The sequence below is a fragment of the Sciurus vulgaris genome (genome assembly GCF_902686455.1).
Source record: "Sciurus vulgaris genome assembly, chromosome: 4".
Classification (NCBI taxonomy): Eukaryota; Metazoa; Chordata; class Mammalia; order Rodentia; family Sciuridae; genus Sciurus; species Sciurus vulgaris.
Window position 1 is genome coordinate 6,566,489 of NC_136464.1, and position 17,399 is coordinate 6,583,887.

The 17,399-nt window shown below is 42.3% G+C and overlaps 2 protein-coding genes across 3 annotated transcripts in view; one reads left to right on the top strand and one right to left on the bottom strand.

Moving 5' to 3' along the window:
• Nucleotides 1-4,156, top strand: part of DHX32 (DEAH-box helicase 32 (putative)) — a 56,708-nt gene extending 52,552 nt beyond the window's left edge. For both annotated transcript variants that reach the window (XM_079137292.1, XM_079137293.1), the window contains exons 10-12: nt 1,277-1,464; nt 2,343-2,524; nt 3,731-4,156. In XM_079137292.1, the coding sequence (XP_078993418.1) occupies nt 1,277-1,464; nt 2,343-2,524; nt 3,731-3,902 (542 nt within the window). In that variant the 3' untranslated portion in view covers nt 3,903-4,156. The remainder of the gene's footprint in view (nt 1-1,276; nt 1,465-2,342; nt 2,525-3,730) is intronic.
• Nucleotides 4,157-4,297: 141 nt separating this feature from the next.
• On the bottom strand, nt 4,298-17,348 carry BCCIP (BRCA2 and CDKN1A interacting protein). The gene is made up of 7 exons (XM_079137300.1): nt 17,143-17,348; nt 13,068-13,142; nt 12,338-12,418; nt 8,406-8,495; nt 7,155-7,342; nt 5,636-5,807; nt 4,298-4,479 (listed from the first exon to the last, which is right to left on the bottom strand). The coding sequence occupies exons 1-7, from the start codon at nt 17,308-17,310 to the stop codon at nt 4,309-4,311; spliced, it is 945 nt and encodes a 314-aa protein (XP_078993426.1). The 5' UTR covers nt 17,311-17,348; the 3' UTR covers nt 4,298-4,308.
• Between the last annotated feature and the right edge of the window lie 51 nt (nt 17,349-17,399).

Genomic DNA, 17,399 nt, shown 5'->3' on the forward strand with positions numbered 1-17,399 from the left:
GGTACAGACATCTCCAAGTGCCCTCCAGGTCACAGGTGTGCCATGTCCTTGCATAACCTATCACACTCACTCTTCACATGGAGAAGACACAGAGCACTAAAAACCAACCAACCCCTGCTCAAGGCAGGAGTGGAGACCAGGCTGCTGTGCTGAGAGCTGGTGAGGATCTGACAGGAGTGTGCCACACAAAGCAGAAGGGTGTGTGCAGACACAGAGGCAGGACCCTGTGTCCTGAATGGCAGTGGCTGTATTATAACTCCATAGGAGGGTGGCTGATGCTAAGTGACCAGAAGCTCCTATGCAGCAAGCAGAGGCAAAGCAGCATGGCAGAGGTTGGAGCTCCCAAAGGCAGCTGTGAGGAGCTCCTTTCCTGAAGGAGGGCTTTTCTCACTTTTATTTTCCATAAGGAATCTTTACCTCCTTTGCTTTAAAAGATGGTGTGAAAAATATTTGAAGTGATGGGAGGAAATGACAGCAATTTGAAAGGCAACAGAACTGCATAAAGATCAGTTAATGTTTCAGAGCTGAGAGGAAAAAGTTGTCAGTGGAACCACAAAGAACCCAGGGAACTTGGTGGCATCTTTTGAGAACAGGAAGGAAGGACAGGTGCTGGTGTTTGACCACATGTGGGTTCTCACTACTGCAAGTAGGCCTAAGTGGGCAGGACAGAGTAAAGGAGGGCCTTCTGGCCACTGTGCCGAGGCCTTGTACACACCCAGCTTGCAGCAAAACTTGAATAATTACAAGTGGCATGAAAGAGTAACCAAACTGAACCAGGTAAGTGAATTCTAATAAAAAGCTACAACTAGGGTAGATAGATGAGCTTAACTGTAACATAATTGGCTCCCAAGTCAGCCTGGTAGTGATCCTTTTCTTATTAAATAAAATGTGAAATGTCTTCATGGATCAGAGGAACTTAGAAGTCTCTCCTTCCTAGTTTGATTAAATATTGTGGCCTTGTATATCTCACTGTGCACATGAGATGGAAATGTAGATCTTAACACAATCTTCTCTGCCTTAACATCCACAGATTAAGGAGCTACACTTTTAATCAGCACTGGGAACGTGCTGTTTCCCCAGTGCACTGGGTCACAGAACCTCTACTGCTAGATGGACAGCCAACCCCACAGCCACCAGAGACCTTTGTCTTTGCTACCTACTCACAGTACCTTCTCTTTGGGAGAGTACACAGGGCTTAGAGACAGTGCCTGCTTGGCCTGGGCTCTTTCCAGCTTGTGACAGATCACTTCTAAATACCCCTTTGTTTCCCTCCTAGACTGTGTGGAAAAGTGGTGTCATGATCACTTCCTCAACTCCTCTGCTCTCAGGATGGCAGATGCTATCCGAGCTGAACTCTTAGAAATTATCAAGCGAATCGAGCTTCCTTATGCAGAACCTGCTTTTGGTTCCAAGGAAAACAGCCTGAACATCAAGAAAGCGCTACTGTCCGGTTACTTCATGCAGGTCAGCAGGCCAGGGCTGCGTGGGCAGGGTTATAGCAAATGCCACGTGTTCAGGACATTCAGCCAGTTCTCTTATGCTGGGCAATGGTTTTATTGACCTTAAGTTTAAATAATACTAAAAACACATGTTATTTAAGACTTGGCATTTAAATATACTTCCTCATGGGAAATGAAGGTCCAAGCAAGAATAATATGTTAACTTTGTCCAGGAGGGCAAAAAAAAAAATTTCACTACAGAGGGAAGCTGAACACCTGACTCAATCCCTCATCTCACCTTTTTGGTGGTGATACTAATGCCCGACAAATAAAAGTACTGTCTCATTTGCTCTTTCCCATAGTGAAGGCTGACTAATCAAAGCACATTACAGAAGTATGCCCCTCACATCATAATATGAAAAAAAAAAAAAAGGTAGTATTTCTGCAGAACTCTAATGTCATTTTAATGGAGAAAAATGGCAGACATTTCAGTATGGGTTCCCTCATACTGAGGAGTTTCGGGTCCCGTTAAGAGTTAAATGAAGTAAACATTTAACATGTTTCGGGTCCCGTTAAGAGTTAAATGAGGTAAACAGCAAGGGTGAAGCCGCTGACATCTGCTTCTGTGTGCTCCATGATGCGGCAGGTGACATGTCATTTTATCATGACCTCACAGCTGCAGTTTTAGCATGTAGCCCTTAAGTTGCCCAAGTTAGTTAATGTCATCACTATCTCAAAGTTTTGGGCAAAAGGTATTTTTAGCTTATTTTTTCTATGAAAATAGGAAGCACTGGTGGTAAATCTTAAACTATTCCATATTAAACACTTTGGAATTTTTTTAGCTAACATCTTTGTGTATTAATCACCATACTGATGCCAAATCTTTAAAACCACACCTTTTAGATCGCTCGAGATGTGGATGGGTCAGGTAACTACTTAATGCTGACACATAAGCAGGTAGCTCAGCTGCACCCCCTGTCTGGTTACTCCATCACCAAGAAGATGCCCGAGTGGGTCCTCTTCCATCAGTTCAGCATATCTGAGAACAACTACATCAGGGTCACCTCTGCAATCTCTCCTGAACTGTAAGTTTAATAAAGAAAAGGGCTTCTTGTGAATTCACCTGTCAGGGTTAAGAACAAATTTGGTTTTTATTCTATGTTCAGTTATATTAAATTATACTGGTCACTGTCTTACTTTCTGGAGAGTTCCTTCCACAGGCATCTGTGTGGATGATACCTAAGAAACATTCTTGCCTTTGAGATCACAGCTTAAACAGAGAGAGATAGTGTAGCAGTATTAAAGCATGATATATCTGAAGAGGAACAAAATGCTACAGGGGACCACATTGTTCACTGAGGAGGAACAGGCATAGCCATCTTTTAGGAATAGAAGAGCAGCTGTAGCTGGAGCTAGTGGGGAAGGGAAGGAGGGAAGGTGAGGTTGACAGGCAGATATCAGAGGGTGTAGAGCTTTGTGGGCCAGATAAAGGGTTTGGATTTTATCCTGAATGTAGCACATAGCAATTGGAGTTTTTAAGCAAGGACATCTCTGTGGCTGCTAAATGGAGGATGAACAGGAGGGGCAATATCAAAAATGGAGGCAAATCTCTCAGAGGCTACTACAAATTCTGGATCCATTTTGAAGATAAAGGTACCACTACTGCCTGAGCAACGTGATGTTCAAGGCAGCAACGGAGAATATTTTCATAGGTGTCCAGCTTAAGCTACAGGATGGGGAGTGGTACTAGTTGAGAGAGTCAGACACTCCCTCTGTTGCTCACTCAAAGTTCTGTCAAGCTTCAGACCTGATCCTTCTTAGGTGGTCTTGGGCCTTAGGGGAAGTACCCATTTCTACCAGGGGTCAATGGTGGGGGGCACTTCCATCATCTGGCTTAATGGTAGAGAAGCCAACTTGTTCTAGAAATGCGATTGGATTGTTACATGAAAATCAGAGTGTGTTCTACAAAGGCAGATGGGAATTCAATTTTTTTTTTTTTTGGTACTGGGGATTGAACCCAGGGGCACTTTACCACTGACCTGGATCCCCCAGCCTTTTCTGAAAGACAGGATCTTGCTAAGTTGCTGAGGCTGGTCTCAAACATGGGATCCTCCTGTCTCTCTTTCAAGTTGCTGGGATTATAGGCATGTGCTACCATGTCCAGCTGGGGAGTTCAAATTAAACACCAGTTCTATACGTAAAATTCCTAGGGCTGGGAAGGGCCCAGACACAAGGTTTGATATCTGTTACACCCCTGCTCCCACCTAATTTTTTTTGTTTTAAACAAACAGATTTATGCAGATGGCACCACAATACTATTTCACTAATCTGCCTCCTAGTGAAAGTAAGGATATTCTACAGCAAGTCATGGACCACCTGTCCCCCATTTCAACCACGAAGAAGGAACAGAAGATGTGTGAGAAGTGCCCTGAGACTACTGAGCAGAGATGCACTATTCAGTGACCTGCCCGCCAAACACAAAGTGCAATAATGATCCCAAAGTGAGCCCATGGTGGGCGTGCTTGAGCCACGTGTGAATGCTTAACAGGAAGCTGGGTGTCACACCCCACAGGATAGTCTTGAAGAAATAACACTTTGTATATTATTTTAAAATAAAAAAATAGGAGTTTTATTGAATTCCTCAAATTACTACTCCCATGTTTTTCTTCTTGGTGGAAGTTTTTAATCAACCATTCATAATTTGACCAAAAATAAAAGGTATTTTGTAAATGTGTCATAGACACATGGAAAAGAACCCTACTTTTTGTAGAGGACTTAAATCTGAATAAAGTCACGAGTTTTCAGTAAAGCTCCACTGGGTTTCTGGTAATTTTATAAAAATAAGCCCATCAATGTCCATGAAAATAGGTTAGATAGATAGATGATCTTTCAGTTTATCCATGATTTCACTCATCTTGCTGTCTGGAATTAACATCACAGTTCGCAAGGGCTTCATTGGTGTATCATCAAAAGACCACCTGCCTCCCAGGCAAGTGTCACTCTCCTCTTGCACTGAATAGTTGAACTTCAGGACTGCCTTCTATAGCAAAAGTAAAACCAGGAATTAAAAATATAGACAAAACAAAGATAAAACTCATTCAGTCTCCAATAAAGAATAGTATGTTTGGCATATATTCAAGTAAGAATGACAGCTAAAGGAAGCAAAACTCAGAATAAAATATGCTCCAATGGGAGGCTCAGGCAGAAATTAAGAAACACTCTCCAAATAGATTTCAAGCCATTACTGGGAACATGGACTGAGGTGTGCCATTTCTAAGAGGTAAACAGGCAGCTAAGTGATAATTGTACTTCTACCCATTTGTACACTGTTTCTAATTCCAAAGTTAATCACATTCATCTCATTTGACTCTCAAAATAATCTTGTGACAGATAAGTGAAATTGAGACTCCTAACATTTGAAGAATGTCATGAGAAGAATCATCTTCAAATGCTGGCTTTCCATACTCCCTCTGCCACATCCTTAGCAGTTGTATGAACAGATTCAATCTGTACAATCTGGCCTGGTTGTACAGAAACACCCACACTCATGTCCCTGAAATGGTCTGAGGTGCTGAGGCACACATTTTTAAGAGATTATGCAGAGCTGCATCTATATTCAGTGAAGCCTTTAAAGTGATAAGTGACATCTGATTCAGGAAAATATGCCCCCCTTCAGAAAGTTATTTGAAGATTTTTGAAGGACAGTGTGAGAAAGAACATTCTCTGGTATCTGGGTGTCCATCACAGTACCAGTGAGCACTATGGAAAGCAGCATCTCCACCTAAGGACACCGAGCAACAGGGACACCCCAGATTCTACACTAACTGGCTGTGTGATCTCAGGTAAGTTCCCACATGTCTCTAAACCCAACATCCTCACCTGCAAAGCAGCTCATGTCTACCTCATGACACAGTTTTAGAATTAAGACCTCAGAATAAGCCTATCACAAGTGCCTCATCAGGTAGAGCAAGCTCATCACATTTTCCTCCTCCCAAATGCTGTCCCTACAGTGGGTGGGAAGGTGGTGGTGAGCCTTTTGAGTACCATGTGCCAGGTACTACGTTTGTCAGTGGCTAGCCAGCGGCCAGAAAAGTGGGCTGGCCATACCTAAAGGACTTTGACCTAACATGGAAGAATAAAATATCTTGATTACTAAACATCCAAACAAATAGACAAAACAGGACAGTCTTACTAACCTCATAGAAAAACTCTTCCTCTGCATTTGCAAACATTAATTCATCCTTCTGGTTGCTCCATCTCTTTTTAGAATTGGTTTTTCCTGCTTCCATAAATGTCTTACTAATCAGAAGGTAGAAGGAGCACTTCCCACATGGCTTATTAGTTTTGTGTGACTCCGCTAGTTCTTTCCTACAAGGCACACAACACAACTTTTACCTGGTGGATCAGGTTAAATGTGTCCTCACCAAGAGTACAGAAACCCCGTAAGGAATCTTCAGTGGGTCCAGCTGTGACACAGGCCTAATGAGTCAATCTGAACGCTTCTATAGCAGTGATTTTTATGTATGCAGACAGCTACCCTTTGGAATAATTATGCCACCACTTCATATAATAATGTGATGAATCCAAGTTTGTGTAGACATGAGTCTCAAATTCACTCAGCTCTGCTACTCTGTGCAAACTTAAAATATCTTAAGAATCTTAATTTTATAAAGCAGTGACCATGTAACTTACAAAGACACACAATCAATAGGACCACTATACAGTCTCTAATTGCTAGGGTTTGGGATTAACTTCTAACACACAGCAGAAGTTGCATGGACGTGGAGATCCTAAATTCTAGAGCAGTTAATGAAATGTAATGAAATCGGTTTTTCCTCCTAAAAATTACACAGCCCTGTGCATCTGGCTACCCCTGAACAAAGGTGGAGATTAAAGAACAATCCTCTTCATCTCTAATAGAAACCAAATAAACATAAGCTGCAACTGCTTAAGAAAAGCAAAACATGATTCAACAAGAACCACTGAGGACAAAAGTACAACCTGAGTAGCAGCTAAAAAGGTAAGGAACAGGAGAATGAGTATAAACTAAAAGCACTGAATCAAAAAGTAAAAATGGCAAACGAAGTTTGCAGATGTGTACAAACCCTACAGCTATTTATGGGAAATCACAACTGAAATGCGACAAGCTGAGAGACAATACTCGGTAAGGGACCTGTCTGTATTTCATCCTTTACTTCACAGCACAGGCTACAATTCCTAGTTCATTTAGTCTGCAAGATCTTAAAGTTTGGAATGAACATATTTTGTAACTTAAAATTTCTGCCTCAAACAATAACAACAATTATGCTGAGAAGCAAGATTCAGTATCAGAACTGCTCCAATTAGGTATGAAACAGATCAACAGAAATGGAACTTCATTTTTGTTATTGCTGTCATCAGCATTTTATTCATGTCACAAAAATCTTTTAAGAGAAAAATGTCACTCAAATGGATTTAAAAGTCTAAATGAAATTCATCTACTTTATTCCATTTAAAATCTTAAAGAATATGAAAATTATTGTCATAAATAATTTAAACTCTTCAAAAAGCCAGCTCTTGCAATCAATCTTTCTCCCATCCTCCTCACACTACACTTGTTTCAACCCAGGCCAGGACTCTTCCTGTACCCACAGTCCACTTAAATCACATTTCTAAGTCTACTGGGAAAAAACAAAATAAAACTACTGTTTGAAGGCATTTTCAAAAGTCTCTTACTGAAGCTGCTGGTGCATGGGCAGAGCAATCTGAGGAGGGACATTGATGAATCTTTCACTTAGGAGAAAGCCCACAGGCTTGGTGGTGTCATTTAAAAGCTTGTCCAGCTGTTCAACCACACTCTTTTCACAGTTCTTCTCACAAAAGCTTAGAACCAACTCTTTAATTTGTTCAGCACACTGGGTACCCTAGAAAGCAAAGAGAAGGCTTGCTTTTTTAGTTACAGGCCAGTGCGTTACAGGAAGAAAACTCGAGAGTAAGAGCTACGGCTTTTTATCCCATATGTACAAGGGGTGTTTCCTGCCATAGCCACTAACATCTGCAATGTCTTACTGAGACTGCTTAAGTATTTCTCAAACTAACTACACGTCCAGGGGTTGGGCGGTAGGGAGAGGAGGGAGGTGCTGAGGAGTGATACTGGCCAAATTATATTTTGTGCATATACAAATATGTAACAACAAATCCCACCATTTTATATACAACTATAATGCACCAATAAAATGTGGAAAATTTTTTTTTACAATTTATTACAAAAAAAAAACAAGAAAAGTAACTAATCTGCTTAGTTATCCTCCCATGACTGGTGGTCAGAGAGGATTATAATTAAATCTCATCCACAGGAGTAGAAAATTCTATCTATTCACACAAACAGGTGGAAATAACTGGAAAGTTCATTTTGAAATTAAAGATTTGTGTGTGTGTGTGTGTGTGTGTGTGTGTGTGTGTGGTGCTGGGGATTGAACCCAGGGCCTTGTGCTTGTGAGGCGAGTGCTTTATCAACTGAGCTATCTCCCCAGCAAAATTAAAGATTATTAAGTGTGGTCTTATTCCCAAGAGAGTAAGCAGCTGGCATCGTTTTTATTAGAACTTATCGTGAGTCAATAAAAGGAAATGAATCAAAACACCAAGTAGACATCAGTAAGTGCCTCAACTTCAGAAAGCAGCAAAATCTCAGAACAGCCACACTGCACAAAGCAGCAGAGACCAGCTGCAGACACAGCAAAACAGCTCCTATGCCAGTACCGATGTCGGACACTGTACCACAGGAGTAAAGAGCTTCAACTGGGTACAGTGTATTCAAAAATAAAACACCACCTTCATATTGAAAGGATTCAGTAAGACTCTGTGAGAGCACATATCCTTACAGCTGAACATCAATGTCTGACATAAAAAACAATCTCCACCATGCATGAAGTAGAAGTGGGTTTGGCCTAAGGAATAACCATTCAGATGCCACCCAGTGAAACTAACCTTTCTTTCAGTTAAATTTAAAAGGCTTATGAAACCAAAAATTTCATCTTCATCCACATCATCATCGCTGTCTTCCGAAACATTTGTTTGCTATTTTAAAAAAGAAAAAAAATATTTAAATTTCGTATTTGGTTGGGAAGATGTATACTATCAAATCTTGTCTCATTTACCTTTTCATTTTCAAAAGCAAAAAAAACTGTTATCCTGCTGTCGCTCAGAATGCATCATATCCTAACCCGTATGACTTGCTTCTCCACCTAACCTCCCTCCACTGCTCCTCCTTTACATGCTGCTCAAGCTCATCCTGCTCTACATTTCTTTTTCCTCTTCTTCTTCTTTTTTTTTTTTTTTTTTTTTTTTTTTGTGGTGGGGAGAGACTGGGGATCAAACCCAGGGGTAGTTTACCACTGAGCCATGACCCCAGCCCCTATCTATTTATTTAGAGACAGGGTCTCACTAAGTTGCTTAGGGCCTCAAACTTGTGATCCTCCTGCCTCGGCCTTCCAAGTTGCTGGGATACGGGTGTGGGTTACCATGCCCAGCTAAATTTCCTTTCAAGGTTTTTAAGACATTTTCCTTTACCACACTGGGAGCCCTGCTTGTTTCTCTGTGGACCCAAGACACTATTCCACCCAAAACTTATACTTCCACAACACCTGCCAATATGAACCATCAGTGAAACTGAACAAGGTTCTTCACTAATACCTAACATGTTCTACCTACCACCTTGGGTAGGAGAGAAGGAAAAAGAGAGCAAGAGAGGGAATGATAAATTAAGAAAACCAACAAAATGGTTAACTCCAACATGAACTTCCCAGCTCTACTCTGGTGGCCCCTCACTAGAGGCCTCAAAGCACTGTCCAGTTTCTCTTCCATGTGTGCCTGGTAACTCCATCCCTGCACCCAGCCCAGGGCCCGGCACATAGTAAGTACTCAGGTGACACAGACCTGGGAATGAAATGAGGCTGCTGCTTCCATACCAAAGGACAGCAGGGGTGCACAACTGCCCCACGCCCTGGGACCTGTTCTCAAGGGAAGGGACTTACAAAGCTCCAGCAGCATCCTGCACTGGTTCAGTTAGTATTGTCTACAGCACTGAGCAGGATGTCTTAAGTTCAACCGGCCAGATGACACAAAAATGGAAACTGACAAGCTAATTCATGAGACTGACAGTTCCACCAGAGAGAAGACCTAGGGAATGTTTGCTCATGAAGGAGAAAGGGGAAAGAAGTTCAGGAAAAAAGGGATAGATACACAGATCAACATGACAAGATCAAGATCAACATGACAGTTTTCCTGCACTTCAGCAGACCACCAGCTATTGCAGCAAAACCTATGCAGTAACTACGGACAGAAGAGCAGGGGAAGTAAATGGGGCCCTCCATTTTAAGCCCTAAGAAATCCAAAAAGACTGGTTTCTTAGCTTCTAAGTAATCTGCATCCCCTCAATCACCCTGATTGTTCTCCTTATAACAGGCCCTGTCAACCATCCAGGCTGAGCCATAAAAGAGTTGCCTTTCTCTATCATAGGCCTAGAGTCACAATCACCTACAACATATTCCTCTCCCAACATATGCCTCTCCAGCAAGAGAGAAATCCATTTCCTGCCCAGCCCATTCACCCCTAACCCTAACCCTCTCCTAAGCCTGTTCCTCAACAGCTTTTTAGTACCTAAGTACTGAGCAATTCACAACAGCCAAGGAGAACTGAATCACTCCTCCATCTCTAGCTTCTCTCAGACTCATGAATATGCAATTTGCTATTCTCCCCCTGCCCTTTTCCCTATGACCTTAGGGACTGCCTCTCTTTTAGAGTTCACATCCACCTAATCCCAAAGGCTCCAGCAAATGCTCTAGGCAATCTGGATCCTAGGAACAAGAAGTCTCTATCTCTAGGACACCTCAAGTGTTTTGGAAATCAAAGAAACCTTAATTATAACTGTACAGCTATTTAAAGGGCAAATTACATCCCATGACAAGCCGTTTCAAGGACAAAGGCAACTGCTTCTCATACACATCCATCAGAACTTATAAGACATTCATCAGCTACAGATGGAAAGAGCAGGTAGGTGGTCTGCTTTCTCCGGACTGCCTGCTGTGTTGTATCAGCTGGGGAGGCTCAACAGAGGACTAGAGGACTACTCACACGACCAGCACAGATTTCATTTCTCTCATTTTCTTTACATTTAGCACCAGAGATTACTCACATTGTCGGATGGTCTAAAAGTATCCACTGTAGTTAGTAACAAAGATATTGGTAAGTCATTCAGTGTCAGAACTGTACGAGCAAAAAAGCCAGATTGGGGTGCTTGAGAAATGCATAGGACAAGAAGTGGTGGTCATGGTCTAAGGATACTTTTCAAGAACTTTGTTTCTGAAGACAAAGCAAAATTGCTGAAGGTGAACAATCAGAGTGGACAGCAGATTGAACTGGGAGTTCTTATTTTGTTTTTCACATCAGCCTAGAGTGTAGGTGCCGAGAATGAGAAGACACCAACAGAGATTACTTGTGCTCTTCCATGTGCCAGAAACTTTTCTATGCATTCAGCAACTCATTTTGTTCACCTAACCAACCTGCAAGGAAGGTGCTTAGATCATGCTCGTGTGCAGAGATGGAAATAGATTAACGTCTCTGGGAAAGACTGCATCTTCCATAAGTGGTCCCGAAGACATCTAGTATCCTATATTCTCTTCTGACAAAGTGACCTCACACTGCCCGCTGAGTGGTAGACTTTACGTACCCACTCCTGCCAGACCTTCCCTCCCCTGTAGAAAATCTCTTATCCATGCAAATCAAGCAAATAAAGGAAATGACACTGTACCATAAAATGCTATGCATTTCTAGCTGGTTCTTTTGGCCTAGTTGCTCTTGGAACCCAACCAATGTGTAGAGAGGCCCACATAGAAAGGAACGAAAGCCACTGGCCCAGAGTCCAGCTGGGTTTCCAAGAGACAGCCAGCACTAACTTGCCAGTCAGAGTGAGCCACCCTAAGAGTGAATTCACCAGCCGCCTGTGGAGCCTCCTCAGCTAATATGACCCAGAGGAGGAGCAGAGAAGAGTTATTCCCACTGAGCTCTGTCCAAACTACAAGAGATGAACATCCCCATTGCTATTCTATATTAAACTCTAGGGTACTTTGTTATGCAGCAAACAATAATCAAAAGGAGATAAGCAGCAGAGCCAGGATTCAACCAAGACCTTATTTTCTTGAACTCTCTATGATACTTATTTTTTCATTTTTTGCTTTCTTCCGAGGTGCTAGGGATTCAAACCCAGGCCTGTGCACACACTCGGCAAGCGCTCTACGGGCTCAGCTAATCACCCGCTTCCTCTATGATACTTATGATGACAATTTCCTCCTCCTTCAAATGTTCCTCCCTTGATTTTATGACGTTACTCCACTGCTTTTCCTTCCACCTCTCCAGTCACTCCTGTCAATCTCTTCTGCTGCTCCTGCCACTTATTTGCTCATCTAAGCACTAGTATTACCAGGTGTCTATCCCCTCCCTCCCTGGGCAATCCCAATCACCCCATATGACTTCAATGACTACTCACCCACTGAAAATGCCCAAGTCTCCAAGGCTCCTTCTGCTGCTCAGTATGTCATTTGTACCCCAAACTAAAATGTACACAAAGTGATGTTCCCCCTCCTGATCTGATCTTCTTCCATGTTTGCTGTCCCAGTTGCTCCAACAGAAACCTGGGAGCTCATCCTTAACTCCATTTTTCCTCACTCTCAAATCAGCCACACACGAAGCCCCATCATATTTCACCTCCCAAGCATCTTGAATCCACTGCTGCTTCCTGGATGACTGCATTTAATATCCTTGGATCACTGCAGTGGCCTTCTGACCCAATCTCCAGTGGAACCTCCTCTCAACTGGAGCTGAACAGGGTATGTACTCAGAAGAAACATAACTGTCCTGCTTACCTTAATCACACTCCCAATATGGTTCTGTTGAATTAAGAGATCTGTTAGTTCTGCAGTGTTCACAGGAGCCTTTAGAAAAAGCTAAGAGGAGAAAAAAATATTTCAAATTAAGATCAAAACATGATTTCTAATAAAAATTAAAATCCCTTATTTAAATTTTTTAAAAATGAAACTTTAATCACTTGACCAAGATAATGACCTAGAAAAGTACTCCAAGAGGAACAGAAAAGCCTAGGAGAGTCAAAGCACCATAAGGTTAGGAAATTTCAGAGAAGAGGCAGTCAGTGGTAATAAGGAGGTATGGGGGAGGGGAAACAAGGGAGGAGGAGGACAGACTTAGGGTCAAAGAATTTACCGACAGGCCACTGAAGGCTATAAATGTTAGAAAACCAAAGCCATATTATATGGTTAAAGGGATAAGTAAGAGCAGCAAAAATGATCCTGAGGACCAGAAGGTGAAGTTAAATGACTATTATGTAAAAACTCTTTTACCCCACAAAGTGTGGATGTGTATTAGAGGAAACAGAACAGTAGCTCAAGCAATTAACAGATGAAAAGGAGTGTATTTCAGGACACAAAAATCTTAAAAGGGGAACAATTCTTCCTTCCAGGCAAAGTGAAGAGGATAGAAATGGGAATTCTGAAAGGATGAAATCTGAGAGGAACTGTGTCAAACAACGTGCATTTTCTGAGAAGAGCAAATTTATGTGTAATAAGTAAAAGACAATACCTGCTGTAGTAATTTCTTAATTCCATCATGATCATTATCTGAGATGGAATAAGCTTCAAATTCAACATTCACTTCCTGTAAAGAACACACAAAATAGGTCATCATACGTAACTTCCTAAGACAATTCAGGCATTATTTTCCTCTTTGCAAATTTTTATTTTTCACCAATTTCCATTCTTTTTTAGCTTCTTTTTTTAGTCCCCTACAGAAGATGTTGACGGGAAAAAAAAAAAAAAAAAGACACGAGAGAGAAGATGTCCCCCCAACAGCTATAAATGTCCAGGTTTTCAAACAAACAAACACTGCTAAGACTGCCACCTGTACAGATTATAAAGGACATTCGTACCATTTCCTCATGTGATACAAAAGCCTGAGGACACAAAACACTCAGTGACCTAGTTTAAATGCTGAGAAAATCTAGTCCATATAACATAGCCACAGCAGTCACAAAGGAAAAATTGTCATTTACCTGCATTTTTACAAAAAGAGTGAAAAACAAAATCATTTCAAAAGATCCTGGTATTGCCTACAGCTTGGTTTAGCCCATGGGTTTGAGGCTACACTTCATTTACTTAGCAAATATTTATTGAATCTCACCAGGTACTAAGCACTTGAGATCAATTGATTTGGGAAGCAGACATGAATGATCTGGCTCTCATGAAGCTTATGGTTTATGTGGGATACAGACACTCAAGGAGACACTCAAATAAATGCAAAATTATGATTATATGTGCCATTAAAGAAAGGAACATAATGGTATAACTTGAAAAACAGGAGTGAAAAAGTCAAGAAACACATACTTAACCAAGTGACACAAACTGGGAACTGAGAACAAATATAGGGAACTCCTGACACAGGGGCACATACTAAGGCCCGAAGTCAGGAGGAAATGTGGTGAGTCTAAAGGACTAGAAGAACAAGTAGGTAGCTGGGCTCCATGACCTATCTCTGCAAAACAACAGAATCTAAGAAGATACCACAAAGAAATGAAACTATTACTTCACACCAACAACAAAATCTTTAATGCTTTTAAACGCATCTAAATCATACCGTGATAACTGATACTGACTATGAGCTCTGAGGATGCAGTATATTTACATGCACTTCAGGTCTTACAGGTTTTGGAATCTGGGTCTTGGCTGAAGGACTTTGCAGGAAAAACAGACCTACTTTTGCCTTGTTATCCTGACTGTCTGTACTTTTCAGTGCTCCCTTGTCTGTCAACTAGCCAGGGCATGGAGATTAAGCTCAGCTTGCAGACTTCAAATCTCTCTGACATAGGCCAGATTACATAACAGCAAACCCTGGGGACTGGGTGGGAGCGTTCCAAACAGGATCAAACTAAACTGAATAACAAATTGTCATTATTCAGGCTGACTTTATTCCTTAGAAATAAGTTATTTAAATAATGCTCTTTAAGTGTTTCTTCCTTATCAAGATAGAAGTCTCAGACCTCTGCCTTAAACTATGGTAGCACAGCCATTGCAATGGCTACAAAGAAATTACCAGACCACACCTCTTTCCTGCATGTGGGCTTCCCTTCCTATGGTTCCACAGAAACAGTCATCTTTGTAGAACAACCCTGCCACTTACCCCCAGGTGATTTAGCATTCATAATTAAGAATGTGGCATGGGGGGGGCTGGGGAGATAGCTCAGTCGGTAGAGTGCTTGCCTTGTAAGCACAAGGCCCTGGGTTCGATCCCCAGCACCCAAAAAAAAAAAAAAAAAAAAAAAAAATATGGCATCTAGCCTTCTTGCTTTCAAATGAAACTCTGAAGCTATAGGCATTTTGATTTTCTGTTATATGGAGCAGATACAGAAGAACAAGAATACAATGGAGAAGAGTAAGGCAGGGAGGACAAATGTGAGACTTCCAAGGTTCCTGACAGCACTCCGGGCTCAGGGACTCAGTCAAATCCTGAAGCTCGCCTGCTTTCCTGCCCTTGGAGATATTGAAGATAACTGCAACCTCATCACACATCCCCTCTGCTGAAGTGATCCTGCAAGGGTTTCTATTATGCACAAACAACAGTCCTCACCCAAGATCACAAGACACTTAATAAACATACCTAAGCCTTTTCTTCTCATCTTTTCACTACACCCACTGCTCCCTCTTGAAGTTCGAATAACCACTTTCTATTGCTGCTCAGCCAGCTGCCTCACCTTGTCCTTTAAGCTAGACTCTTTGCACATGTCCTTATATACCATCTTGTTTCAGAAAAGATCTGAGGCTGATTTTGAATTTATCATAATTCTCATGGTTTCCTACATAAGGGAAATAAGTTGTGAATGAGTGAACATCTCAGAAAACGAAAGCCTCCTTCAAATAAAAAAAAGCCTCCTTCAAATAAAAATATCCACTCAGTATTTCAGCATGGGAAACTGCCCTCAAAACTTTTAACAATTTCTTCCATCAAAAAAAGTCATACATTCCCATAGTAAAAACTACAGTGAGTGAAGAGTTAAAAGGCCTTATTCCCTACTCCTGAGAGCACCTACTCCTACTCTCCAGAGGTCAATGACAAACACATAATCTGATGTAATTTTCTGTCTCATTTTTCCTCCACATAAAGACTATATACATGTTATTGTCACTTAATTTACTGTGTGGTCTCACTTGTAAAATAGCAATAATTCCTAACTTCATAGGATTGATGTGAGCATTAAATGAACTAATATAAAATGATCATAGTCTAGAACATCATCTATTATTGTTATTGTTGGAAGGTAAATTCTTACAAGTAGAATTACTGAATCAGGAGATGTAAACACTTTAAATTTTGATCAATAATGCCATACTACCTCCAAAGATATTGTACAAATTTTCATTCCAACAGTACACGTAAGTGCCTATTTTCCTATACGATCATCAATGATGGATATTAAGAGTATTTCCAGTATTTTCAGTCACTGGAAGTCTATTAGATTTTCCATGTTACTGCAAGAAGCATTGGTTTCTATAGACACAAAATTGGCAAAACAGCAAAAGTTTTTCCAAGTGAAAAGTGGTAATATGGTAATCAAGCCAGCTGCTCTGATAGGGAAGGTGTCATATGCCCAAACCAGTCTCATTCCTAAACCTGGACCCACACTTCTCTGTATCCTCTCCTCTATGCTCATTTACCCCTTTCACTTTATTTTCCATTCTTCTGTTTTGCTTACTCTGAATCAGTCTTCTTGGCTGCCTTTCTGCTAGTCGACCAAGAGGACGTGGGTTTTTTGTTGTTTTTTTTTTAAATAAATAAAAGAGAAAGTCAGAAGAGTATTCTGACCAAGAGAATGAGAACAAAACTACAAGATCTCTAGCTGTAAGCGGGCAGTTCATAAGGTGATAAGAATGGAAAAGGCAGGTCAGTTATAAAATATTATAGTAGCACAGGCAAGAGATGACGGCAGTGTGAACTAAGATGGTTACAGAATCAATGAGCAGTGTCTGGGTACTGAAGGATTTACTGGTGGGCCGGGCGTGGGAGGAGGAAAGGCAGGGGACTGAAGATAACTCCTAGATTTGAGGTGTGAGCAAACGGTCGACGTGGGGACTGTTTACAGAAGTGGCGAAGCTTAGGAGGGGCGTGAATTACAAACTCTGCTTTGACAGTTAGGTCTGATGCACCTACTTAGACATTCGGTAGTCCTACACGTCACTGGGTCTTAATTATTCACTCAACGAATGTCCACAGGTGCTGACTACTCCGAAGAAAGAAATCCAGCTCTGAGTTCACAAGACGAGCCCATCTGAGCAGGTCGGCTGCCCAAAGAGGCAGAAAATGCAGCTCAGCCGAGCCCCGAACAGGGACCACCGCAGGACGAAGAGCACCTGAAACGACTGGAACAACGGCGCGGCAGTTCCAGGACCAGGCGGGCCGCGGGCGCAGCGTGCAGAGCTGAGCGGGCAGAGGCGGCCAGGCAGCGGGCGTGGGGCTGAGGGCAGAGGAGCGCGCGCCGGTCCGCCAGCTGCAGGCCGGCAAGCGGCTGGCACCCCTTTCTGCCCGCCGACCTAGGGGCAGGGGCGCCACCACCTCACCCAGCTCTGGCGGGCAGGGAGCTTTTTCTCAGGTCCCGCGTGCTTCTCACCTCGTCAACGACCTCGTCGTCTTCGTCCTCCTCCTCCTCACTATCCTCATCGTCTTCGTCCTCATCCTCGACTTCGTTTTCCTCTTCTTCCTCGTCGCGCCTGACGGGGTCTTCGGGAGGCCGCGGGGCCCGGCTTCCCACCGCCCGCCGTTTGGCCCGGGACGCCATGCTGCCGTCCACACTGCGCCTGCGCAAGCTCTACGGCCCGCCCTTCCGGGCCGACCCATACTGGCCAAGGGAGTGGGCGGCCACGAAGC

Coding starts and splice junctions, on each gene's coding strand:
- BCCIP (XM_079137300.1), bottom strand. CDS start 17,310: ATGGCGTCCCGGGCCAAACGGCGGGCGGTGGGAAGCCGGGCCCCGCGG. Junction 12,419..13,067: donor TTAAGAAATTACTACAGCAG/GTATTGTCTTTT, acceptor TTCTCCTCTTAG/CTTTTTCTAAAGGCTCCTGT. Junction 4,480..5,635: donor AGGAAGAGTTTTTCTATGAG/GTTAGTAAGACT, acceptor CTTTTGCTATAG/AAGGCAGTCCTGAAGTTCAA.